The sequence below is a fragment of the Natator depressus genome, chromosome 15, assembly GCF_965152275.1.
Source record: "Natator depressus isolate rNatDep1 chromosome 15, rNatDep2.hap1, whole genome shotgun sequence".
NCBI classification, from domain to species: domain Eukaryota; kingdom Metazoa; phylum Chordata; order Testudines; family Cheloniidae; genus Natator; species Natator depressus.
This window is the reverse complement of record NC_134248.1, coordinates 19,743,813-19,770,788: the sequence shown is the minus strand read 5'-3', so window position 1 is coordinate 19,770,788 and position 26,976 is coordinate 19,743,813. Positions and strand designations below refer to the sequence as shown.

General features: G+C 48.8%; 2 protein-coding genes across 4 annotated transcripts in view; both read left to right on the top strand.

Annotated features, from left to right (window-relative positions):
- The window catches only part of SFSWAP (splicing factor SWAP), a 253,473-nt gene that overhangs the window by 162,152 nt on the left and 64,345 nt on the right, over positions 1–26,976 (top strand). The window contains exon 18 of one of the 2 annotated variants that reach the window (XM_074972598.1): positions 13,728–13,738. The exons of the other annotated variant lie outside the window; for it this stretch is intronic. The gene's annotated coding sequence lies outside the window, so the exon portion shown is untranslated. Of the gene's footprint in view, positions 1–13,727; positions 13,739–26,976 lie in introns of those variants that run through there. 2 annotated transcript variants of the gene reach the window in all.
- MMP17 (matrix metallopeptidase 17) overlaps positions 3,391–26,976 on the top strand; it is a 104,790-nt gene continuing 81,204 nt past the window's right edge. The window contains exon 1 of one of the 2 annotated variants that reach the window (XM_074972602.1): positions 3,391–3,409. Coding sequence is in view for 1 of the 2 variants with exons in the window: in XM_074972601.1 (XP_074828702.1) it covers positions 4,022–4,156 (135 nt within the window). In the remaining variant the exon portion in view is untranslated. Of the gene's footprint in view, positions 3,410–3,956; positions 4,157–26,976 lie in introns of those variants that run through there. The other variant, XM_074972601.1, reaches the window with a different exon arrangement.

The window sequence follows — 26,976 nt, the reverse complement described above, 5'->3', positions numbered from 1 at the left end:
ATATTTTGGATGCCTGATGGTTTTGTAACTGTTCCTTTTGCTAAAGAAGGGAAGTCCTGAACAGGGAGGGATATGTGCAGCCGTTCGCAGCACTGCAGCAGTTCAGAGCATTGTCTGTGGGTTGTCAGCGCTCAGGGCCCTGATACTGAAGAGTGGAAAAGAAAGCAGATCCGAGGCAGAGAGTGATGCTGAAAAGACTCTTTAAGAGTTTAGCCTGGAGCAAGTATCTCCTGCCCTGCAAGAATTTAAATTATTAAAATTAATTTGTACGTGTGCATCAGAAACATGGATGGTTCATTTTGTCTAGAGAGAGAAAACAGAAGCTGTTAAATCTAAGTGAGAGGCCACCCCATGTTCTGATTTAAGTTACTCTCCCTCTGGGAGAGTCAAATCCTGTTTCTTCTTTCCTCACCTCTGCACCCCACACAGGCATACCCGCTGTAAACAGCTGGCTTTGGAAATGAACCCCTGGGATGTTTGAATGGTACTGCACGGATCTTCCTTTTCTTTCCTTTATATATTAATCTTTTCAGCTGTAGATCCCAAAGGAAGGTCAGTACCATTCTCCTCCTTTTTACAGATGGGAAACTGAGGCACAGCAGGGAAGTGACTTGTCCAAGGTCACCCACCAGGCCAGTAGCAGAGCCAGGGCTGGAATGCGGGTGGCCTGACTGTCAGCACGATACCCTCACTGCTGGACTATGCCATCTCCCAAGAAATTATATGATCGCTTTTATCTGATAGGTAACAAGCTCAGGTTTCGCGGAAGGCCGGGGTCCTGTTCTCAAAGGAGACCGTGATGTCGACGAGGATGATCTTTTTCTGGGCCTCGTCGGTGACTACCACGTCAGGTTGCAACTGGCTGTCAGTACCAGGGATGGCGCAGTTCACAGTGACCTCCCACAGGCGCGGTGCGATGGCTTTCACCAGGCGGTTCTGGATGGCATTGTGGCGCAGCTGCCAGGCTCTGGAGTGGGGCTTGCAGCTGCACAGGACGTGGGTCAGGGTCTCGTTGGAGTAGCCGCACTTCCCGCAACGCTTGTCTCGGTTCCCATGGCGGACGGCTCCGTTGAGCGGCACGCAGTTGAGCCGGGCGCGGTGGATGAACTGCCAGTTGGCGAAACAGGTGAAGCCGCCCCCGGCGAGGAAGTGGTTGCTGGCGTCCCACTTGATGGTCAGTTCGAAGGCTTTACCCTGGTCCGGTTTACGCTTCAGAGCTTCCATGTACAGTGAGTGGATGGCTGCCTTCAGGGTCCTCTCCAGCAGGCCTCTGGCACTCGGGGTGACGATGGTGTTGTCGTTGGACCTGATCTGCGGCACCAGGACTCCCAGCTCCTGGCACTCCTCGCACTGCTCCCAGGGGCAGCCAATGTGCTTCCCCAGACTTATCATTATTACTACTGTAAGCAGAGTCAGAATGAGCTCTACCCTGACATCTAGTGGTCAGCTGTGGGAAAGGACTTCAGGGGCTGATCTCGTTTACATGGCACACCCACCCTGCCTAGCATGATGGACTGCTTGCCCAGATGGTCACTTTGACTGCTGTGGGATCTCCAGTCTCTTTGTTATTGGGGCAAGAGTAATAAAGGGTTGTTATCCTTGTTATGTGAATCAAGGACAGTAGAACTCTACTTGGCATTTTATGATGGAGGGATTCGCCCTCAACTAAGTAGCGTTTGCTAGGCAAGGGACATGGGTTCCAAAACCCAGTAAATTGAGAGAGGTTAGCAATAGGTATGTGTATTTGGTAGTCTTGGTCCCTTCTGAGGGCCTGAAATATTACCTTGATCTCTTCACTAGGAAATAACAGAGCTAATTTTGGTTCTATTAGGAGTCTTGTTACATGCTGCAGAGCTGAAATCACTAATACCTAGGTTTACGCAGTAGGTCTGCTTTGGGCTAATGGTGCACCAGCACAGAGGCTCCCCTACTACCAGCTTGAAATCACTGAAGAGCTGAGATCACGGAGAGCTGTGTTAAGTTGCGGGGGGGCTGAAGACAAGTTGGTGAGTGGACAGCAGGATGGCTAGCACAGAGAGTGACTCAGAGTGGATAGGCAGGTGGCTGGTGGAGGGGACAGCTGGACAGCTAGCGGAGAGGTGCGGAGCAGACAGCAGGGCGGCTGGTGGAGAGGCGCAGCTGGTGGTGAAGACTGCAGCAGAAGCCCATTGAGAGCTGTGGCACTCAGCCGTCGACCCGAGCAGCAGAGCATGTAAGATGCCCCCCCACCTCCCTCCACTTCCACCCAGGCTGGGAGGTAAACTCTGCAGATGAACTTCTGAACTCTGGGGGGCTGCACTGACCAAGGACGGAGGGGGAGGGGAAGGGTGACTATTGGGTTGTTGAACTTAAGACCCTGAGGGGAAAAGGACACTGCCAAACTTACTTGGGGGTGGGTCTTTTGCTCATGGTTGGTGTTATGAATCCTGTTTGTGGTGTTTCCCCAGCATAATGCTGCATTGTTTCCCTCCTTTATTAAAAGGCTTTTGCTACACTCAGATTCTGTGCTTGTGAGAGGGGAAGTATTGCCTCTTAGAGGCGCCCGGGGGAGGGGGGTAGTATGTAATTGTCACTGGATGGGGGCTTGAGCCGGTTTTGCATTGTGTTATTGAAATGGAACCCCTAGATACTGAATCTGGCCCTTGTTGCTGCCAACTTTGATGGGCAGAAGGATTACACTACGACAGAACATTCTGGGGCCCCACTTGCGCTAGGTGCTGCACAAACCCCCAGGAAGACACAGCTCCTGCCCCAAAGATCTCTCCGTCTGTAGAGACAAGACAGGCCAAGGAAGTGTTGTTTGTCTAGGTTCACAAATGGTGCATGGAGGCATGCAGAAATGAAAACCCCGGGCCCGAGTCCCCTAAAGCCAAGGGCAAGACCACTGCAGCGGGCCCTGGATCCCATGACTTGCCCAAGGTCACGCAGGAAGCTGGTGGGCACCAGGACCTGAGCTCAGATCTCCTCAGCCCTTAACCCCCAGCCAAGTGCAGCTTGATCCCATCCCACCCCACCGGAGTGCAGGGAAGTTGCTGGGGGAGTTTCTCTAGAAGCCCGGCTGCCGGCTCAAGTGCCTGCCGGGGAGCTGCCCTCGGGCAGTGCCGGTTCAGAGCGGCGGGGGAGGGTGCGGGCAGGGGCAGGTGCAGCGGCAGAAAAGGCGTCCGTCCAATTTAGCGACCGGCAGCGGCTTGTAGCTGCCAATGTAGCCTTTGGGGTACTCCTCAGAGCTTGCTGCCACGCGGTCCGGGGGTAGCACCTTCGGAGGGAGGCGGGTTGCCTTGGTCGCCGGCAGAATCCGCCGCCTCCTTGCTCAGGCGCCCTGGATTTATCTGATGGGCGCAGCGCGTGCGAGGCGAGACTCGGGGGTACGGAGGACAGCCGTGACCCCGCCAAGGGGCTACTTCCAAGGGTAGCAGAGTGGGTCCCCCCCCGTCAGACTTTGCTCCCCGTGCACCTGTCCCCGGTCCGGGGTTGCCCTCCGCGGTTTGTGTCCTCACCCCGGCCCGGCTCGGGGGTCTCTCGAGTGCCGCTGCGGGCCTGTCCCGCGTCTCCCCCCGGGCTGCGCCCCCGCAGCAGCCCCCCGGCGGAGTCCCCCGCCCCTCCCCTAATGCCCCGGAGCCCCGCCCCTTCCCCGGGAGCGGCCCCGCCCCCTCTCCCTGCGAGGCTGGCGGGCTGGGGCTGCGGCCAGAGGCGGCCGGGCTGCGGAGCGGTGCAGGCGGCGGCGGCGGGCGTGTGGCCGCGGCGCTGCCCCGGGGAGGGAGGCGCGGAGCCGAGCCGAGCCGTGCCGTGCCGTCCTTGAACCGCGGGCCCCGGCTGCAGCGCGGGGGAAGCGCCCGCCCGGGCTGGAGGGCGGCGGCGGCGGCGGCGGGATCCCGGAAAGTTGGAGCCCGGGGAGGCGGCGGCGGCGGCGGCGGCTGCTGCGCGCTCGGATGCCGCCCGCCGCCTCGGTGCCCCCGCCGATCGCCGGAGCCCGGCGTCGCCTCCTGCCCGGGGAGCGGCGGGCGGCGCGGGACCAGGAGGGATGCGGCTGTGGCCCGTGGCCGCCAGGCAGAGCGCGGCTCCCCGGGAAATGCTCCTGACCATCGCCGTCTGGCTGGCTTGGCAGGAAGCCTCCGCGGCGCCCACCCCGACGGCCGATGACCTGAACCTGGGCGTTGTAAGTTGCGTCCACACGGGGTCCCCTTCCCGTTGCCCCCGTCCCGCAGCGTGGGCATCCCTCCCTCCTCTCCTCTCCCAAAGCCCGGCTCCTTCTCAAAGGCTGGAAGGGGGAAGAGGAGGGATTGTCTTGCCGGGGGGCTGGGGTGGTCCAGTGCGGGGTTAAAAAGCCTCTTGGGGAATAGGCTGCTTGTTTCTTGGAGCACCCATTGTACCGTGGGGCGTAGACTCGCCTCTGTTTCCCGGGAGGAAGGAGCCTGGTGCTGGGGAGGGACCCTGGTTAGCTTGGGGCTGGAGGAGCAGCGTTTCTTTGCCCCCCCCGGAAGGGCTCACCATGGCTGTTGGAGGTTGGGGATCATGGTGCAGCTTGCCAAACGAGCTCCTTTGCTGCCTCTCCCCTCAGAAGCTGCAAAGGAAGCTGGATTCCTTCCCCCACCTCCCCGCAAGTTTTAAGTCTGGAAGCTGAAATCAATCACTTGTTTCCAGTTTCTGCGCCCCACCGATATATTGGTCCATTAATATTAGTAGCCTGCACGGAATTTTGAAAGCAAGGTATGACTAAGATTGACATTGGACTCTCCGGCTCTGCAAGGAGAGACTGTTCTGGCTTGGGATTAAAATATGTAAATAAACTCCAGCCACCAAATAATAATCCTGAAAATATGTATTCCGAGTAGGAAACTCCCCGAGTAGGCTGAATCTCTGTAGAGACTGGTTATGCTTCTCAGTGGGTCCTACTACACATCAGATCCAAACAGTTGAAATGCTCTATCAAAATACATGCTGGTTTTTTGCAGCCATGCTTCCTGTGCTATGATCCATCCCAGGGACTTGCTGTGTTTCAGCGGCAAAGCTATGAACCAAAAGCTCTTTCGTGGCAGGCTGGGAACTGCCCCTGCTAGATCACTGTGCTGGCACTTCTGTGGCAACTTAACATGATACCCTCTAAGAGAGAGCGAGACTTTTCTCTTGCAGAAATAAAAGTTTATTGTGCAAGATGCTAGCTTTGGCTCTGTAAAAGAAGGCACATCTCAAAGAACGAAAAAAAGCCACGTGGCTGGATTCGTTCCAGGTTGGTGTTAGCAAAGTTAGGACTTAGATCAGGATTCAGTGATAGATCCTGGAATTGGATCGTACCCTCCAGCTTTAGGAAATTCAGTGACTGTCTTGTCGAGATGCTGCCTCACCCTTGCGGCCAGGAGGGAGCCAGGGGAACCTTTCAGCAAAACATTATTTCACAAGGGTGGTTTAAACAAAATCGTATACCAGGAACTTCATGATCATTGTTATTTGCTGTAAAGCCAGGTGTTGTGATGGAATCACAATCCAGGCATTACTGGTGGCTGCTTCTGAGCCCCTGAGCTCGGACAAGAGCCACCCGGAAAGCATGTGTGAATGCAAAGTGCTCCTGCACAATCATTGTGTATTAACTCTCACCTCTACCCAAGTGCTAAAGCTGAACGGAATATTTCATGTAAATGGCAGATGGGTGGGCGCACTGCGTCCAAAGAGAGCGTCCCATGTTCTGTAGACTAGTCAACCTGATTTTCCCCCCCTGCTACCGTATGTGCCACATGGAGCTCTTATGAGTTAAACATTGTGAGAGAGAGCTGCTACGCTTAATATGGCTTAATATTTATTATGGCTGCATTTAAACCTCTGAGATGTACTTGTTTGCAGCTGATCTTGGATTGAAAGCCAGCTGCAAAGTGTGTTGTGTGTAACTAGAAATTCACTCTCCTTGAATCAGAGCATCTCTGACCCATTAGGATTCATGTAGTGATGCTGCAGTCCAGTGCCTGTGACATTCAGACTGCTTCGTGGCAGTGAATTGTGGAATCCCCACAGACGCAGGGTGTATAGATGTGATGGATGACAGCCCCCTCATAGGGGACAAATTATTGGGGGAAAACAATCCTCCGTTAAGCAGGGGAACATCCACTAGATGATCTAAAATGGGTCTCTCTTTGACTTCTCCCCTCCAATGTGTGTGCAGCTCCCATGGCCAGTTGTGCATGTGTGGCGGATCAGTCTCCTTGGTTTTGCATCACTGGTGGAATTAAGCACAAGTCTGAGTATAAAGACTGCTTTTGTTTATTCCCAGTAATCAGCAACGAGGCGAAGGCAGTTCTGCAGGGGGTTGTCAGGAAAATCCTCCTGTTTGAGGTGGACACTTTAAGAAGATTTATTTGACATCTACTTTATGCAGCAAATTAAGGGTCTATGAAGCATTTTGACCAAATATTTGAAAATGAGGAAGCATGAAACAATGGCAATAGAAAGCACCACTAACCTTTGACAAATCCTATCCCCCCAGCAACTCTCTGTAGTAAATACAGCACTGTGTCAACAGAGGTGTTCCATTTGAATTGATTTCTCCCTCCTCTGCAAATTGTAGCTAAAAAGGCTTTTCCAGGCAGACAAAGACACAGAGCCAAATTGTGAAGCTGAGTGGGATGCTCCAATTTAGCGCTGCTATACAAAACAGGGGCCAGATTAAACTTCGGCAAAACCAGAGAGGGCTATAATTCAAAGGCAGAGCTTGCTAGAGTACTGCCCACAGCAGGATGATATTGAATGATGTTTACCACTGGAATATCCTGCCCTACGCATGAATCTAGCTTGGTTGCTACGTATTTTTATTATTATTATTCTCTGTTAGCTAACCTCACAAAGAGAGAGAGGAATGAATGAGGAATTGAAATTGTCCTTCAGTATGAAGAGATTGCTTCTGAAGTTTGACACTGATCATTTTGACCTGCCCCACCTTTTTAAATATATAAAAAAGAAGACCGTATCTGATGCAGTGTCTAAAGCACAGTTATTTTTATATATATATATATATATTACTCGCAGCTCTGTGGTCATTTGACTTGAGATCCTCTGGCATCACACATGCAAAAACATTACATATGTCAGATGTAAAGCGGGGTACCAAGATTTTCTTTTACTTCAGGGGGCTTTGAATCAGGCACTAAGAGAGATGTCTGCAGCCTTGATTCCCATAAAGGCCAGCTTGGTAAACCTGTATGCTAAGGGGGTTGACCTGGAGACATATTGGAGATCCTGCTGTTTTAACAATTCGGCGCTTGCTGTTAAAAGCCAGCTCCTGGCAGCTGGGCCATGTTATCATGTGCTGTGGATGCTGGAAAGTCCTCACAGAAGCTGTCTGCTGGGACAATCTGTGTATCAAGTTAGGGCAAAAGATGAGTGCCTTTGAACTGGATTGATGTCCAAACAGAGCACGGTTTTCAATATCCAAACTGGCAATGGGGGCTGCTGCAGTGACCGTGATGTCCCTAGGGCGTGTATCAGGGACCTGCTACAGGGCGACACGTTAAATGGGAGTTCCAGCAATGCTGTTAAGTTTGCAGATGCTCCCTTCTCCCAGAATCTACAGTCGTGTCCCAAGGGGGCCATCTGTTACGTCGGATGCTCCACTTTGCAACTGTCTCATCTGCTGGCTGCTCTACCTTGACTATGGAAAGAGTTTTCTCTCTTTGCTGTACATTCAATGCCATCCTCTGTTGTTTCCAGGGGAAATGTAGGCATTTGCATTCATTAACTGAGGCCATGGACTAACAGTCGTCCTCCTCCTCTCCTCTCCCCACCCCAAGTGTTCCTTTGTTCCCATGGAGGCAGGACTCCTGTTGCCTTTGTTCCTGCTTTCCAGCTGAATGACGCTTATGGGCATAGAGCTCTTCCAGCCAGCAGGGCTCTTATGGAAACACAGGTTTCTCTGTGGAGGAGCTGAAGAATGGGTAGGGGGAAGGAGAGGGAGTTCCTATGGGGACGGGGTGAACTAGCATTCTGTGCAGTACATTCCTCCGGCACTGTTTTCAAAGCAAAATCTGCATCAGCATGCATGGGAAGAAAGGGGCTAGCTCTTTGTCTCAGAAAGGACCCGTCTGACTTCAGAGCTGCTTAGGCAGATCGCACAGCAGCAGCAAGTCTGTGGCTGTCGCCGTCAGACATCAGTCCTTTCCACCTTTTGCCAAGCATCTCTCTCCCTGCTGCCTCCCATGGTAGATACAGGCTTTGCCATGCTACTGCATTTAAGTGCAGGGTTAGCGGTGGCAGTGTCTCCACGGCACGTTTATTTTATGGCCCAAACCTCGAGGTGGTTAGTCATTAACCAAGAAATAAAACCCACCTCCTAGTACCGAAATAAGCTATAGTTCCTATTAGAAGACATCAACATCCTCCTGATCTGCTGACGCTGCTAATGGGAAAGTACATGCCAGTTCGGGCTCCATCCTGAACTGACAAATCTTCCAGGACAAAACCTCTGGGAGAGCCAAAACAATAATGCGATCAGTCTAACAGCATATTGCGAAAGAGCTTTGCTTGGCCTCCCCTACCATTGTAATTCCTGCTTCTCTTTGACCAGTCTTCAGGTGAGACTCTGACAGTTTGACTAGCTGTGATGATTTAGTATAATAGCAGAGGAATTTCTGAGATCAGGATAAACCCTGTATGCAGTAAATCATTCTTTTGGGAAATCTGGAGACGATCTGCTGATCAAGACAAGACCTGTCCAAATAACATGATTGAGGGGATGGCAGTGTCATAGAATCATAGAATATCAGGGTTGGAAGGGACCTCAGGAGGTCATCTAGTCCAACCCCCTGCTCAAAGCAGGACCAATCCCCAATTAAATCATCCCAGCCAGGGCTTTGTCAAGCCTGACCTTAAAAACTTCTAAGGAAGGAGATTCTACCACCTCCCTAGGTGTATTTATTTATTTTATATTATTATTATTTTGAGAGACTGTGTTGCTGCTTGTTGACTGCCAGTGACAGGGTTGAGTTCTTCGTATCAGCTGCCATGTTATTTCATTCCAGGTTCCAAGTATTTCTTCCAAGAATGTTAGGTTTCCATGTAAGAATACAGACACTGGCTACATTTTAAGGTTCCTCTTGAAGCCAAGGTACAATGCAGGCTACATTAGCTTGACAAAGGGTTGGCTGGGAGCTTTCCAGCAGGCCGGCTCCTGTGAAAGCATTTAATCTGGTATTAACACTCTGGCTGGTTATAATGGCTACTTCCTTTTTAAATATGAGACCATCCACCCTCAGATTCTGTAATGCAATTTAGCCCCGTGCTCAGTCGCTGTTGTGGGCCCGGCAGTTTGAATTACTGGCGGTAGTTAAGCTACATTACTCAATATAATTAGATTCTGCTTTTAGTGATGGTTCCAAGCCAGTGCGTGGAGCCTTGGCGATGGCAGCTTTCCAGCAGCTCTGGTGAAGGGATCTTGATGGGTGTTAATTAGACTCATCCCCCCACTCGCCCCGACTGTGTGTCTCTCTCTCTCTCCTTTATTTTTGGTCTCGAGCATTGAATGTGAAACTCCAAAGGCCAAATCTGGAGACCGTGTGTGAAGTGGTGTAAGTGCTGCCAGGGCCAGCCGCACCTAAGGGAGTCTGGGTAGTGTAACTGGCACATGGAAGGGTCCAGACAGTTTTTCCCCAGTGGAGATAAATGGAATTGCATTCTGGGGTGGTTGTGTGTGTGCGCGCGCGCACATGTGTGCAGAGAAGACTTTTGGATAAGCCCTCACCAGCCAATGTCCTGCGTGCGTTGTGTGGTGTGGATAATCCCCCGTCCCTTTTAATAAGAGGTGGGCTTTGCACTGGCTTCCCTGGCTAACATTTCCTTTCCTTTCAATGCCCTGCATTACTTGGTGGCTGCACGTTGGCAGGGTTGTCCATACAGGTGTGTTCACTTTTCCTAACGTGCTTTGGGAAACGGCTAGATTCATGTCAGTTGTTATTTTAATTAGAAAGCTCTCTGACTCCTACAGCTTTGTCATTCTCCCTCATTAAATTGTAATTTAATGTGGAAAGTGGGTGTGTAAGATACAGCACCTTCTGACTCAGCGGATCTCCATCCCCTACAGTCAGAGCCAACGCAGCTCACAGAGAATGCGATAACACCTTGCACATCATCTACGGTACTGATAACTCAGCTCCAGTTAATTACACCTCTGCCAGCTCATTAAAGGCACAAGTGTGACTAAGGATGAAACTGTAAAAATGGGATTGCATGGCTATAACTGAAGTCCTGGTTTGGCCTGCACGTGCGTTATTACATCAACAAGATGCCTTCTTTATTTCCAGTCTCATACATTTACAGCAGGGCCTGGGGTTGTACAGCTTTCGTGGAAAGCGTAATTTGACCTGCAAAGCCTTTATTTCTGGTGATGCTGCAGGAAATGAAAAGTACCCAGATTGACTCTCAGATTGCTGATTGACTTCACAGGGCTGGCGTTAGGGGAAAAAAAAAACTTGTAAAGTAAGCACGTCTGGTGCTCAAATCACTGAGAGATGGGAAACATGGGGCACCACACTGCCCTCTGGTTTAAAAAGTCACCTTTTAGAGCAGAGCTGCACTTAAAAGTGAAGGATTTGGAAGATCAGAAAACAACCCGAGGTCTGGCAGTAACAGTTTTCCTGCAAATGCTTTCTTTAATCAAAATCACTTTAAATGGGTAGATTTGGGAGTTTCAGAAGCTCTTCCTGTGCATCTGTGTGTGTGTTGTTTGTCCCAGTTTTTCATGAGGATTGTCTCTGATTTCTGGGTCAGAGAATTAAGAGATTTGATGTTTATCTATATATATAAATGTGTGTGTATGTATGTATGTAAAAGAAAAACACACAAAGTTAACCCCAGTGAGAAACAAATGGTTTAGCACAGAAGTGTTGCGGGTCAGGAGAAGAAACCACTGAAGTCAAGCATGATTGGAGAGTTTTAAATGAACGTAGTGTGAAATTGAATTTGGTGACATTTCTGTTCAGGAAAGAGACCTGGGATGGAAAATAAGGAGTAAATACTGAAGTTCACCAAGGAACGCAGTCTTCGGGTGAGACTCTGACAGTTTGACTAGCTGTGATGATTTAGTATAATAGAAGAGGAATTTCTGAGACCAGGATAAACCCTGTATGCAGGGAATCATTCTTTTGGGGAAGTCTGGAGATGATCTACTCATCAGGACAAGACCTGTTCAAATAACATGATTGAGGGGTGGCAGTGTATTTATTTATTTTATATTTTGAGAGAGCGTTGCTGCTTGTTGACTGCCAGTGACAGGGTTGAGTTCTTCGTATCAGCTGACATGTTATTTCATCCTGACAATATTGATCTTTTGGGTCCATGAAAGCAATCTTGTCAGTGTCATGAGCCTTTGCTCGAAGGTGATGGACATGTCTGAGTTGTATCAGCTTGTCATGTAACGAGCCCAGAATGACATCTCCTTTCTGTGTAACTCACAGCCATTGAAGAACGTCTGACAACCCAGGCTTTCCATGATGCCACATGCTCAATTTATTCTGCGCTCAGGCGTGTTTTACAAGACCACCTACAACTGGGACCTGAACAGAGCGGTTGCCACAGGAGATGAATTGTTAGTTTGATTAAATGTGGCTGGCTGGCGCTAGCAGATTTCCCCACATGAGGCAATTCTGCAGGTTCTGTTGAAGAAGCAAAGGGGTAGCTGCAGGAGCTTGGGCGTTATAGTCAGCAAATGCCACTTGGTATCAAATGCCACTGTGCATAGGGTCCAATGCAGATCATTCTGACTTCTCTAACACGGAAGCATGACAGGCCATTTGGTGCAGAAAAGGATTCGGCCTGCTTGCGTGGCGTTTAAACACCCTTTCTTGGTCTTTATTGTAAAACAGAAAGGTAAATGTCCCGCTTCTTCAAGACCCAAATACCAAGGGCTTCCCTCAGCCAAAGTGCAATGCAAAGACAGGAGGCCTGGCTTGCTTCAGCTGAAGGCATGAGAAAGCACTTGAACTCCACCTGGAGTTCGGGGAGCTGCAGGTCCTTGGGCCCTCTCAGGATTTTCCCTCTGGTGTGTTGGAGGGAGGATTTAATTTCCCTACAGCTGTCAGAGACAGCCCTACATGCAGATCAGACCAGACAACTGTGGCTTAATCTCTAGACAGAAGAAGAGGGGTGTCAAGGTTCCTTCCCCACTGTGAACTCTAGGGTACAGTTGTGGGAACCAGCATGAAAGACCCCCTAAGATTAGGTTAAAAACTTCCCCAAGGTACAAACTTTGCCTTGTCCTTGAACCCTATGCTGCCACCACCAAGCGTGTTAAACAAAGAAGAGGGAAAGAGCCCACTTGGAGACGTCTTCCCCCCCAAATATCCCCCCAAGCCCTATACCCCCTTTCCTGGGGAAGGCTTGGTAAAAATCCTCACCAATTTGCACAGGTGAACAGAGACCCAAACCCTTGGATCTTAAGAACAATGAAAAAGCAATCAGGTTCTTAAAAGAAGAATTTTAATTAAAGAAAAAGTAAAAGAATCACCTCTGTAAAATCAGGATGGTAAATACCTTACAGGGTAATCAGATTCAAAACGTAGAGAATCCCTCTAGGCAAAACCTTAAGTTACAAAAATACACAAAAACAGGAATATACATTCCATTCAGCACAGCTTATTTTATCAGCCATGAAACAAAAGGAAACCTAACGCATTTCTAGCTAGATTACTTACTAAGTAACAGAAGTTCTGAGACTGCGTTCCTGATCTGTTCCTGGCAAAAGCATCACACAGACAGACAGACCCTTTGTTCCCCCACCCCCTCCAGCTTTGAAAGTATCTTGTCTCCTCATTGGTCATTTTGGGTCAGGTGCCAGCGAGGTTATCTTAGCTTCTTAGCCCTTTACAGGTGAAAGGGTTCTGCCTCTGGCCAGGAGGGATTTTATAGCACTGTATACAGAAAGGTGGTTACCCTTCCCTTTATTTTTATGACAAGGGGTTAACCCCCTTGTGTGGCCAGTTGCTTTCAGGGGTCTGTATATCCCCTCCTTGGGGGATTCATTGTTTCTTCCAGGGGATACTTCACCCCGCAGCCCCAGAGATGGCAGGTTGGCAGTAGATCAGAAGTGAAGTTCAGAGGCTACTGCCACCTCTGGTTTGCTTAATGCACTACGTTTCCCAGACATTCCCAGTGGAGAGCTGAGAGAACACTTGGTCCAGAGCGATCAAGTGAACTCACTACTTGCAATGCACTAGGCTGGGGTCTGAATGGGGTAAAGGAAGGGTGGAATAAGATGGGGAGGGGAGAGGAGAGACGCATGCAAATCTCTTTGAAAGGAAGGTGCTGGGCAGCCTGGTCTGAAAAGTTATGCTCCTTAACAGGCAGCTCCAACTCGCTCCAAAATACATGCACTATAATGAATCTAGCTCTCCAGCTTTCATTGTGTAGCTGCCAGTGGATCCCTCTGAAACGTCTCGCTCTCAGTCAGCTGCAGTGATTCAAGTGAGATGTAAAACGGAGGGCCTAACTACATACATTCAGGAGTTCAGTCCCTACCATGGCAGCTGTTGAACAGTGCCCATCGGGACCACACAACCGTGTAGGACAAGGAGGACAGCACGGCTACCTCGGACTGGAGGGGGAATGCAGGATGGAATTTCCCCAATTGTCGTTTAGCAGTGTTGTGGCAGGTACTACATTCCTGAATGCGTATGGTTACTAAAGTGCTTTGGGATCTCTCCGGGTGAAAGTTGCTATAGAAGTGTATGTTCTGATCAGTATTATGGATCCCAGTCAAGCCCCCAGACCCAAATACCTTTGAAACATGGGGGGCTTGGGAGTGGGATTTGGAGTCTAACTTCCTGGCTTGGTTCCTTCTCTTGACTATTTCTGAACATGAGTAAAACAAACTGTATCCCTGCCTGTGTAATACAATCAGGCTAGCCCCCTTCCCACCAAATCTTCTGTGTGGACCAAATCAGCTTGTTGAACATTTTCCAGAGCTCACAGCGGCTGAATACATTCTGCTCTTTAGCCCATGAGTGGCTCAGAACTTGCCATTGTTCTGGGAGAACTCCTGTTATTCCTGAAGATAACTACGATATGCTCTCCAAAAGTTGTGCATTTTGCAGCAAGGCTGGGACAGGGAATGGCTAACCACTGCTGTAGAGTGCTAGAATGGTTACCACATTGTTACATTTGCTTTGGGGAGGGCGGGGGGCAGGATTTTAGTTTCCCTTCAGCGCATTTGGTTACAGAATGACAGTGGGTGAGGCAACTCGAGAAGCGTGTTTGCTTCTTTGATAAATTCTCTGCATTAAATTGGCTTTTATTTTTTGTTTGTTGTGTTTTGCTGCTGATCTGTAAATTCTCCACGCCATACGGTCTGTACCATTCCACCCTTCATGTCACTGATGGACTTTTTTGTTCAAAAGCCAAACGAAGTAAATTGGGTTTGCATCTGGGAGTCGACAGCATATTTTGTGTAAAAACACAGCTAGAGAGGCTGGTGGGGTTTGTATTTTAGACAGCGTTTTATTAACGCTGCAGCAATTTACACTTCAGACTTCCCCCAGGAGATTTCTGAGATAGACAACAGCCTGGTATTGCCATAATCAGCAATGAAATGCAAACCATTCGACTTCTTCCCCTTGGTGTGGATACATGTCACACTTCAACCGAAAACTGATTAACGTGGCTGGTAATTACTCTATTTAGGCATTTCTGGTGCACCCATCGCTATAGTATCAAGGATCCATCAGTGTCCCGCATAGTCTAGATAATTGAAAAGGGGGGGGAAAATGCTCTACCCGTTGAGAGTCCCACACAACATGCAAGAGGGACGGGCTCTTGCATTAAAGGCCTCCAAACTTTGGGGGTAGCCATGTCAGTCTGAATCTACAAAAAGAGCCGTGTTAGTCTGATGGTGTCCGAGGTGCCACCAGACTCCTCGTTGTTTTGGTGCAGGAAGTTTCATGATTGCCAGGGGTGTAGGAACCTTTACACCTCTACCCACCCATAGTCTCTTCACCCCTGTGCCCAGGCCCCTGGGGTCAAAGGTCGATGGATCCATGTAGCAGCAGATCTGCTTTTCCTACCCTGCCCCAAACCCAGGTATATACATAGGGACCCCTGATGCAACAGAGCTGGGCTTCCTGGCACACAGGTGATATGGGCTCCCTGCCCACCCCCCCACCGCTTGTGCAGTAGGGGCAGAGATGTGGGGGGAGGGGAATAGTCTTACAGTAAGTTTACAGACATGTTTGTTTAACCGTGTGGTAAAGTGATGTCCTTATTGGAGCACGGTTGTGGGAACCTATGTGCTGATGTCTGGATGGCATTAAGTATATAGCAAGATTAAACCAGCTGCGTTTACCTTTTGCACACGTACGGGTCAGTGGATTAAACACACACAAGTCTTGTGTAAATCTATGCCAACCACTGCCGTCCAGATGCTCTGTAAACTCCATCTATTATGCTGAGCCGTCCCTTTTACGCTGCACTCCTCTGGCTGTCTGCTATGTGTGGGTGTTGTCTGATCAGGCCCATAGCTCTTCCCAGTTTAAATGTCTCCATGAGTCAATGTTATGTTAGTCTTCTCTCTCTGTGCTCTCTCAGTGGCTGAGGATGCGGTAAATAAGCAAAGGTTGCAGGACCGCTTGACTTCCACAGCTCCATCTGTCTGCCTCATCATAATTCTCTGCCAGGGGGCACAGGGATTCTCCCTGGGGCCATCAATCCCCATGTCCGCAGATAATCGGCTCCCTCTGCCGCTCTTTACCTCGCACTGATGCTTTCAAATGACAACCTCAGGAACCTGAACAAGTTTGTGTTTCGTAGGTTGACCATATGCCGGAACAGGCCGTATCTTGGTGGCAGCTGTTTGAACAGGCAATCCCGTTGTAGACGTCTGCCTCTAACGCAGTAGTACCCAGAGACCCAATAAAGCATCGGGGCTCCATTGTGCTAGGCACTCTAAAAACAGATCACAAAATGACTGTTCCTTTCCGAAGAGCTTACACCCCTTAGGTCTTGTCTACACAGTTGACCAGCATAACTGTTCTGTTATAATTTAGCTGTTCTGGAATAGTGTCCACACAGGGAGCTATTCTGGAATAGCTATGTCAGTCAGTTTCCCTGTGTAGACTAGGCCTTAGGTTTAGGTCCCTCTCCTAACCATTCTTATGCGGCCACTTCTCAAACATATCTACCTTCTAATCTGACTGTTGTACTCCTGACTCCAGAGCGTTCCCTTCACCCACAGGAGGACCCACCATACCAGCATAACTCTGTTCCCTGACCATGCTGTGGTCTGTGTTTTACTTTCATATTCATGTTGTCTCAGTGCAGCTGTGGACGTCAGAATTCTCTTGGGAAATATAATTGTGTTAAATAAGCAAAGGGTCCCTTTACCAGAGGATCAGCTGAAACGCTCGGGTGCATTTTTACTTCTGTGTTTAGTGCACCTTTAAATTCCTGTGCACTCTCCTGGCATGAAAAGTCTAGTGGTGGGGGACCAGTTCAATTCCTTGGTCTGCCACAGACTTCCTGTGTGACCTTAGTCAAGTCACATGTCCTCTCTGTGCCTCAGTTCCCCATCTGTATAATGGGGATAATAGCACTGCCCTATCTCACAGAGGTGTAGCGAGAATAACTACATTTAAAAGATTGTGAGGTGCTCAGATTTAATGGTCATGGGGCCATTATCTAGGGTAGGTAGAGTTCAGCAGTCCTGTTGTTCTGAGAGCTCAGTGCCAGGAGACTTATTCTGTGCTTTCTCCCGGAGATTTAGTTCTTGTTTTGTTCCTCTATGAATGTAAGTCAGACTGGGAGGTATTTCTTTGTGCCTGGTGAAACAACACAATGTACATTTTAGTGGGAGATAATCACATTGCAATGCAATGATTTGCTTTAAAAATAAGCAATGCACTAACCCTTGAAATAGAAATATACATTTGAATATCAAGGTAACTTTGACTCATTTAGCAGCCAGTGTGGAGCAGAGAAGTGCAAAATGTACAACAGGCTGCAGAGCGGGACGCCTTAAATTAACATGGCAACACGCGTGCCCTTTCTGACAGCTACAAATAGGATCACAGGCTGGTAGAGACCTGCCGTCTGAACTGGACTTGCTGTGCCATTTGTCCAGGCTTTACTGCCAATGAAGTCCATTGCCCTGGCTCTGTTTTGTGACATTCATCCCAGCTGTGCAGCCATAACGTGCATCAGGGGGTCGATCATGTGGAGTGGACTGGGTTGCCCTGGAAATGCAACGCGGTCAGTAGCGCTCAGACAGTTATTCCCATTGTAGGGTCTTTTTTCAGAATGAATGAAGGTGTGAATTGAAGCTTCCCACAGTAGGTAGGGCTTGGCAGAGGGAGAGAACAGCTACTACCGCAGTGAAGGGTCTTCAAACCAATGCCCGATTGATCTTTGTCTCTTGCAACTTTTCTCCTTGCAAAATGTAGTGTAACTCCTGTGCCATCCCCCTCTGTATACCATAGAGAGGCAGCTTGGTTATTTTCAATGGGCTGTGTTCTGTGGCTCTTCACCTTTGTCCCCCAACTGGTTAACTAAAGACTAAACATTTTCAGGACATAATCTGCTTTTTGCACACCTTTACTTGAATCCACATAGGTAAACCCTTGGTTTGCTCGCTGCCCTGTTCCAGCCATATTCTGAATTGGCGCTTTGGGGTTCTGCCAGGCCAAAAGACTTTGAATCCATCTCAAGGAAATCTTTGCTGGCTTTGCATCTGTGTCAAAGGGGGCAAAGCGACTTTCTCCACATCCTTCAAGTGACCTATGGAACAAATCTCTATTGCTGTTATGACAGGTTTCAGAGTAGCAGCCGTGTTAGTCTGTTTTCGCAAAAAGAAAAGGAGGACTTGTGGCACCTTAGAGACTAACAAATTTATTTGGGCATAAGCTTTCGTGAGCTACAGCTCACTTCATCGGAACAGATCCGATGAAGTGAGCTGTAGCTCATGAAAGCTTATGCTCAAATAAATGTGTTCGTCTGTTGGTGTTATGTTGGTGCCCTCTTGTGGAAAGTACAAGGACATCAGGCTAATTCCTCTTGTGCAGCTTCATTCATAGTCTAAAATTGCTGCCTCCCTGCCAGGAAGTTTGGGATTGTGATGCATAAAAGAACCTGTCACTCAAACTCAGATCGGTAAGTGAGATCTGCTCTTGGTGGAATGAGAATGCAGTCTTTGTTTATCGAGTCTCAAACTGTTTCCCCCTCCTGTCATTGTGCAGCCGTGTGAGCCGGGGAAAGTGCATCCCTTCCACCCCGTCCTGGTATGAATCCAGATCGCCTGTCATGCAACAGCTCCAAACCTAGCAGCGCAATGTGGGATGGGCCTTTGGGAAGAACTGTTGGCGATGGTAATGAGGCCTCCGCGGAGTACAGGAATGTTGTACTGTCTCTGTCAAGGCTAATTTTATCTTCTGCCTTGGAGATTTTTTTTACCCCATTTGGTTTATGCAGGGTGAGAGAAATGGTCTGAGTGCAGATCTGCAGCCAGGGATCCCTGGGTTCAGATCCCACCTCTGACATAGGCTCCCTCTGTGATCCCGGACAAGTCACTAAGTCTCTCTTAAGTGGGGGTAGTAATACTTGCCTCCTGGGGGTTGTGAGGATTAATCCGTTCATGTTTGTAAAGTGCTGTATAAGGGCTCAGGATTGTTGTTTATCCTGAAATAATCCCAGAGCCAGCCAAACTCCCTCACTCTACTCCTTAGCAAATTGCTTCAGTAGCAGGGCAGCCCCTTTGAACCTCCTCCGTAGAGGTGTGTGCTGGTGCTAGATGCACACAGGTGTTTTCCCATTGCTATTACTACACAGTCAGGGCTATCTTTTCCACACATACCCACCCAGCCTTCTCTCCTCTGCAGTAAGGAATCTCTCTGCCTGACACAGTGTGAAGTGTCAAGCCAACCATCTGGCCTGCTCTTGAAAATGCCAATTAATTCAACGCACCCCCCTTGGAGACACCGAGTTGGAGCCGACGGTAATGGGGCTTGAGTTCACTCATTCCTGCATCCTCGGACCATAATAAATAGCATGCGCTTCTGTCCTTCCAGTTAGCCAGCAGCTGGCCTTTTTGTCACGCTCTGTGCAAGCTGCCAGGGGAGTATTTCAAGTGTAAAGAACTATAATTAATAGCTGGCACAGTAATCAGCCTTCTGGTGACTGGATATCTTCTGACCCTGCAAACCAACTGGCTTTCAGCCTCAGTCATGTCTGGCTGGCAGACAAAGCTCTATACCTCAGGGGAAGTGGTTCCCTGATTGCCAACTGCCATCACGAACCTCCTCTGTCAACCTCCTTATTCCTGTTTTCGTGCTCTCGGATGTCTGGGAGAAACTCTGTGTAGCCCTCACCTTTTATCTGATCGCTTGTCTCCTGCCTCTCCCTCAGTAACAGCGTGCTCTCAGCTCCAGAAGTGTGTCTAGCTTTGCTCTCTGCATCAACTCCTGTCCTCACAATGCTCCAGAATTAAAGGGCTAATGTTTTCTTTCTAGTTTCCCCTTCACAGCTCCCATTTAATGCATTAATCTCCTCTTCCTGGGGGAGAAGGGGCGGGAGCTACATCTTTTGGTCTATTACAGAGCTTTAGTTTCTGACTGAGCCCTCAGCTCTTCCTACATAGCATAGGGGTTCTCCAGGTTGTCTTCATTCTGTCTGGTCTCTTCTGGAGAGATGGGTTCTCAAACCAATGTAAATAGAGGGGCAGAGGACACTGTACCACTGGTGCCAACCCAGGGCGCAGCAAGCACTGCCATCTCCCAGAAAGTAGAAGGGTAATTCACTGGGTCTCAGGAGATCTGGTGTCAAATCCTGGCTCTGTGTGATGTTTGCTGAGACACTTAATCTCTCTGTGCCTCTCTAAAATTAGGGCTAATACTACAGTATTTCCTTTGTCCATTTAGACAGCAAGCTCTTCAGGGCAGGGATTGCCTCTTATTATGGGTTTGTGCAGTGCCTAGCCTGTCGGTTATATGGCCCTCGCTATAGTACTTGAGCACCTCATGCGAGATAGGGCAGTTCACAGGTAGGGAACTGAAGCACAGAAATATTAAGTGACTTGCCCAAAGTCACTCAAGAAGCCTATGCCAGAGTAGAGAACAGAACCCTATTTTCTTCAGTCCTACGCTATTTCCCTAATCACTGGGCCACCCATCCTCATGTGCAAAGGGGTCCTGACTTGGGCTGGGACCTGCCATAATGAAAATAACTTGTCTGTGACAGAGTGCAGGGAGTTACCAGGTGAACATGCACTCTGATCACCCTGACACCTGTTTGTTCCCTCAGAAAACACCCATTCGTTCCCCCAGAGAAAGCTAATTGGAGTAATTAAAGGTAATTAGCTAATCAGGCCAGTGGGCTGATGAGCCAGTTAGCCCGCCAGGGCAAGAGTGATAGAGGCACAGGAAGGAAGTGCTGGGAAGAGGAGAAGAGAGAGCAAAAGCAGGCAAGCAAATAAGAAGTATTAGCTGAGCCTGGTCTCTCAGAGGCCTGAGGGAAGGAAAACCTCTGCTCCTCAGGTCCCGAGGAGAGGGCCAAAAGCCCAGGGGCTATTGTAAATAGTACTGTTGCATGGGACTGTGTAGGTATTGGTGGAGGGAACTCAAATAAATGGCCCAGTGGATACACAGCCAGTGGAGTTTAAGCTGGTTTCTGTGGGGCTAGAAGGCAGGAGTGGACTGTGCCCTGCTACGCTGTCATAAGACCTTGTACGAGGATTTGTGGTGAAATTGCTCTTTTAGCAGGGAGCATGTCTGGGTGCATGGCACTCCGCTGGGAGAGCGACAGGAAACGGCTCTCTACCCAGCCTGCTGCTAGGACGGAAGAAGGAAAGATACATCGTACTCTCTCCACCTCCAATGGTAAACTTAAAACCTAATAGGAAGCTAATTTGCAGCCAGCTCCTAGCAAATCACCTGGGGAAGTTACAAGGCACTCGAAGCTGTTCAGGCGGCAACGGGGGGAAGGAATCCTATACTGTGGCCTGCTGCAAGTGCGAAGCATAACCTCCAGGCCAGGGGAAAAAAGTCCTTCATCATCTGTGGGTGACAGAGCAGTCCCTGGGGAGGTACCGGAGCCAAAGTGCAGGGAGAGAGCAGCGCAGAGGGGATCTGCTACATTTGCAAAAATCGGACAGCGGCCATTTATTATAAAGCAGAGTGACTATCCGCCGGAGTGACCGTAAGACTGAAATCATCATCATAATTCATAAACAGAAAGGAAGGGGGAGAAAAATAGTCTAGCAGCAGCATCTGGTCCTCCGCAGGGCAGACAGGCGAAATGAAAGGGGGAGGATGGTAGCCTTTTATTGGGCGAATGTCACAGTTACAGTATCTGAGCATTTCAGGTGCCCGCAGGTCACCTCCCCGTGTCGTCATGAAGTAGGGACTTAGTTCTCTGTAGGGCAGATGCGCTTCAAGAGCAAAATTGCTTTCTCCGTGACGTGCTGGAAGGACGTGCTCAAGCCATCCAGGGATGATGATAAAAAATGACCCCTTTTTTGGAGTGGAGCAAAACCGAGATTTATTGCATGCTGCCATCACTAAAATGCCTCCTTAATTTCCTGTGGACCAAAATACTAGGGCAGGAATTTCCATCTCACTATTGGCCCCATATTTCACTAGCTGTTTTCCAATGTATATTTCTTAACAGGACTGCCGTGGGGCTGCCTCTTGCTCCTTGGCTTCGGGGGTTGTTTCCCTTTTAAACTGGGTTCAGAGGAGGGATGTGGGGAACCACATTCCAATCTCAGCTTCCTGAAGCGTTGGCCAAAGGAAGACCATAACAATCGCCAGGGAGATTCTTTCAGCCTCCTCCAAATGGGGCCTCAACAAGACAGTTCTTATTGTAGTTCTGGGGCCTGATTCTGTGCTGCATCTCTCAGCCTCAAGGCATTTGCTGTAAAGGTGGCTATTATTTGTATAATAGGAACTACTAGAGCTCCCAGTGAGATGTCTCCTGTGCTAGCTGCTGTACAAACACATCATGAAAAACAGCCCCAGAGAGCTAACAAGGCAAGGAGAGGATAAAAGGAGAAACAGAGCCAGGGACAGGAGACCTTTCAGCCTCCTGGATTCTGCCAGGTGTGGAGGTGAAGAGCAGCCCAGGTACCACTCTTCAGGCAACCTCTGCACTGCAGCCCCCTGCTCCGAAGAGTCAAGGCGGCTCAAAGAAAGTGAGCTGGATTCTGTGCAATTTTGGGCATCATCAACAGGACTGTATACTCAGTTGCAACAAGATCCACCTTGACTAGCCCATTGGACAAAAGGGGCTGCAGAAGTCTAATTTAGTGAGGGCCTAACTTGGCCTGCAGAACCTTTACTAAGGTTGCATGAGCTGCGGATACATGGTGTAGGAGATGTAGTGCGTCATCCACAGGTCTGTTCCTCCCGTGCAGGATTGTTCCACTTGTGCAGAGCCATTAAAATTGGACAGGCATAGGTGCGAGCAGAATCTGACCTGCAGAATCTTTATTCCAGGGGATAATGATGCAAGAGAAGGAGAGACCCAACTTGATTCTCAGAGGCCAGGACAAGTGTGCCCAGCTAACAGTCAGGAAAAAAATATACAGTTTTGCTTGTAAACTGAGCACCATCAATTCAGAATCTCCTGGAGAGACAATAAATGTGGGATGCTAACAAGCGATGTCCGAGTTGGCCTGAATGATGGGCTTGCTCCAAAGCCCACTGGAATCAATAGGAAGAGTCTTGTTGACTTCTGTGGGCTTAGGTAGAAGTGTACTCATCAGTCCTCAACCAAAGCTACCGTGGAATTGCAGGCTAGATGCAGCTTTGCTGAGCTCTGAGGTGCGAGAATAAGAATATCCTCAACAAGGATAAGGGAATTTCTCAGTGAGTCCACAATGTCCAAAAGGCAAAACCAAGCACCATCTGCTTAAATCTTCTTGGGCCTGATAACTGCTAGAGTGACATGGGGGACATGGCAGGAGCAAGAACTAATCTTTGAAAGAACAGAGACTGAAGCAGCTGCAATCCAAAGCTCTAAGAGCTCTCCTGACATAAATAAATACAGCAACTAAACCACATGCTAGGTACTCTGCCCTCGTCTGATGGGACACTAGATACACTGACATAATGGTTTAATACTCGAAAAGAGCTTCAAAGCCCCATAAAGCTAATGCATGCAGGGGGGAGAGGAAGCAGTTGGCTGTTACACTACAAAACAAGATTATAGAAGACTTACAGGGAAGTAAACAATGGAGTGGGAAAGTGCTCGAGAATCGAATTACAGTTCATAATATTTTCAGTCTGGAAGCACCAGAGGGAAGGGGAGGTCATTGTCTATTGTACAATGGAGGTTGGATGTACAGGAAGGCAGTGTTGTTTAGTGGCTACAGCAAGGGACTTGGAGTCATGACCCCAGGTTCTGTTCCTGGCTCTGCCACTCACTCACTCTGTGACCTTGGGCAAGTCACTTAACCTCTCCTTTCTTTCGTTTATTCATACACTAGTAGTACAGAAATAATAATACTTATCTCCACTAGGGTTCTTTAAGGGCTAGGGTTAGGACAGGCAAAGTACTAAATGACACACATTTCACACTCCAACAATTCCAGGTGCAAAAACAAGAGGACAGTTGGGGGGGAAAGATATTTTCTTGTCTGTATTGTACTCAAGTTCTCCAGTAAGCCCAAGTGCCTGCTGGATGCAGGTGGGTGAAATGAAAATAAGATTTCATGATAACCTGGTTACTTGTTCTAGGAAAATGGGTGAGAAATGCATGTGGATGTGGCAGACCTCTGTCCGAATGTGTATCTTGGGAAGAAGCTCTGTTTGTACCAAAGAACTCTTTCCCCACGCAAGAAAGATGAATCAAGGCCAAATTATATTATCAGCTTGTGTTTTACCTGCACCAGTCGTGTTCTCAGCCACACGTGTGCAATTATCTTCACTCGTGTACAAATGTTGTGGCCTTTGCTGTGTTCGTGAAATTAGAAAGCTTTTATTTTTCAAAGCCAGACTTTTTTTTGTCAAATCTTAGCAGCTAATTCATAAGTGCATGGAGCTTGTGTATATTTTAGAAACTTTCTTGAGAGGCTGTAGGTTATGCCTCCCATCCATCCTACCCTAGAGCCATTACAGCCCAGAAACCACTTTTCATGCTGGCAGAAATGGAATCTGGCATTTGCTGAGACGAAACAGCATTTCTGCCTGGAAAAAAAAGGCGGGGGGGGGGTGGGGTTAAAAAAATCCCCATAGCTCACTGTGCTGGCGAGTACAAAGGGGAAAAGCTTCAGGTTAACATGCTGCATTCTCCACTTTCAGTGGGGCTCAGTGAATTCTGGCAGCCAGGAGACTTCCCTTCTGTTGTTGGTTCTGCCACTGACAGTCTGCGTGACCTTTGGCAAATCAGTCAGTGTCGCTGCCTCCATTTTCCCGTCTGTACAATGGGATAACGTTCCTTCCTTGCTGCTGTAAAGCCTCGGAGATGTACTGACATGTTGTTGTTTATATTACAAGCTTCTAAAAAGCCCCAGTCAGGACTGGGTGCTCATTATGCTAGCTGCTGTCTGGAACATGGGAAGACATGGTCCTTGCCCAGCAGCCAGGTCAGCAGACATGTCAATCTGTCTTTCTGACTGGTGCCTGCTGAGAAGTCTTTTCACAGCTCACACTCTACAGGAGCCTCTGTCATGGATCTCCTGATCTCCTTGTATATTAAAGGTATTCTTGGGTACTTTGTTCATGCCTCTGGAATCCTCTGGCTGCCTTAAGTTGGTTGGTTTGTTCTCCTCCCTCAATCCCTCACCGCAGACACACGCTCAACCTTCTGGCTGAGGAGATCTGGAGGGGGGCTTATTTTGGAGGCATAGTTCCACAGTTGGAGAGAGAACTGGTTGGGTGACTCCCTTCTGCAGCAATCCCTGCCTGGGGCTTGGAGCTGGGCCCAGCAATCAGAATCGGCTCTGGCATGTAGTAGCAGAGAGTGTCGTGTCTTGCCAGCTCAGCCCACTCTTTGGCTATGTCTGTGCTACAGACTTCTGCTGTCATAGCTATGTTGGCCAGGGGAGAGGGAGATGGAGTGATGCCTGATCAACATAGCTGTGTCGGCAGAAGCCCTTAGTGAAGACTGCAAAACTGCACTTTTACCAGTATCACTTGCTTTGCCCATGGAGGGTGGCTTTACTCATAGACTTTAAGGTCAGAAGGGACCATCACGATCCTCTAGTCTGACCTCTGGCACATTTCAGGCCACAGAACCTTGCCCACACACTCCTGTATTAGGCCACTAATTTCAGTGGCTGAGTCACTGAAGTCTTTAAATTGTGATTTGAGGACGTCAAGTTACGGAGAATCCATCATTTACTCTCGTTTAAACCTTCAAGAGACCTGCGACCCGTGCTGCATCAGGACAAAGCGCAATTTAGCCATTATAGCTGCGTCCCGACTTGGAACACTTTGCTGCTGATGTATTGGTATTCCTAGAGTGCAGTGGCTCTCAAACTTTTGTACTGGTGACCCCTTTCACATAGCAAGCCTCTGAGTGCGACCCCCCCCTTTATAAATTAAAAACTCTTTTTATATATTTAACACCATTATAAATGCTGGCGGCAAAGCAGGGTTTGGGGTGGAGGTTGACAGCTCGCGACCCCCCATGTAATAACCTTGTGACCCCCTGAGGGGTCCTGACACCCAGTTTGAGAACCCCTGCTATAGTGGTATTGCACCCCAATGCAGACATAGCGGTAATCTTTCCTCCTCTCCCCCCACCCCCGCCCACCATATAAAAGGTTTGTAACACACACACCGTATGCATCACTGTACCAATTCAGTGTATCCTCTGTTCCCTGCCACAAATGGAACAAAGCCGAGGTCAGTGATAAAACGATGTTTCCAGGTCTCTGCAAGTACATTGTTTTTAACACACAGAAATAGCCGTGTTGGAAGAATCGAAGGCGCAGAAAGAACAACTGATGAGATGAAGGGTTGATGAGATGAGTGCACGAAATGTTCGTCTTTCATTAAGTTGTACTGAATCTGTTGTATAAAATAACTAAAAATATCCCTTCCCCACCGTGCTGTCTGTCCTCTGTATCGTGTGACCTGCTGCAGAGTATCTGAGGAGGGGATATCCCCAGCAGCATATCTCCCCATTTATTATGGTATGGTACCGCTGTTTTCCTTGTACTTTCAACTTAGAGCTTGTTATGCATCTAGACTTTCATATCTGAGAGATGCAGGGAAATTGCTATATGCTCATCAACATAATGGCCTGTGCTTTGTGGCAGCTACTATCCCAAAGGAGCCCAGTGCAATTTACAAGCATTAAGGAACGATTTTCACCCACCACTGAAATGCAGCTCCCTCTAGGGTGGAGTTCGGCAGCTGTTACACAGTAGGCGTTTAGGACAGGGAGTGAACAAATGCTGGAGGAGTTTAAGGTGGACAGGTGGAATAGCATTTCCCACATGGGAATTTGGCCAGGAAAGCAGGGCTATTACCCATCCTCTTGCCAGGAGTGCCATGGGGCCTTTATAAATGAAGAATTAAGGACTCAGCTCTAGGACTTGCCTGACAAACAGCCCCGCCAAAAGCGCAGTGACCCCGCGGGGCACCAGGCTGAGATATGGATTTAACACTGCCTTAGAAGCAAGAGTGTCACTTCTGAGTTTCCAGCACCACTACCAGAAATAGTTTCATGATCAATCAAACTAACTGTTGTTAAATAGCGACTTTTAACGTTCAGCTGCATTTGATGGAGAAAATGGCTTTGCTCTCTGGAAGAAGAGCTTTCCATTAAATCAACTCAATCAAGCTAGATGATGGAACTCGCTGTTTCAAGGATTGCAGTGGCCTTTGCTCAGTTATGCATCCCCATGGGCCTTTTCGTGTCTCCACCGAAGCTCCTCTTGTAGGAGATTCATGTGCAGAGGCAAAGATGCAGATGCTTCTACAGTGCCTCCATTGATCTGTACCTAGTTTCGATGTCTTGACTGGAGGAGGAGGCTCAGAATAGACCAAAAGAAATCTCATGTGAATCATAGAACTAGAA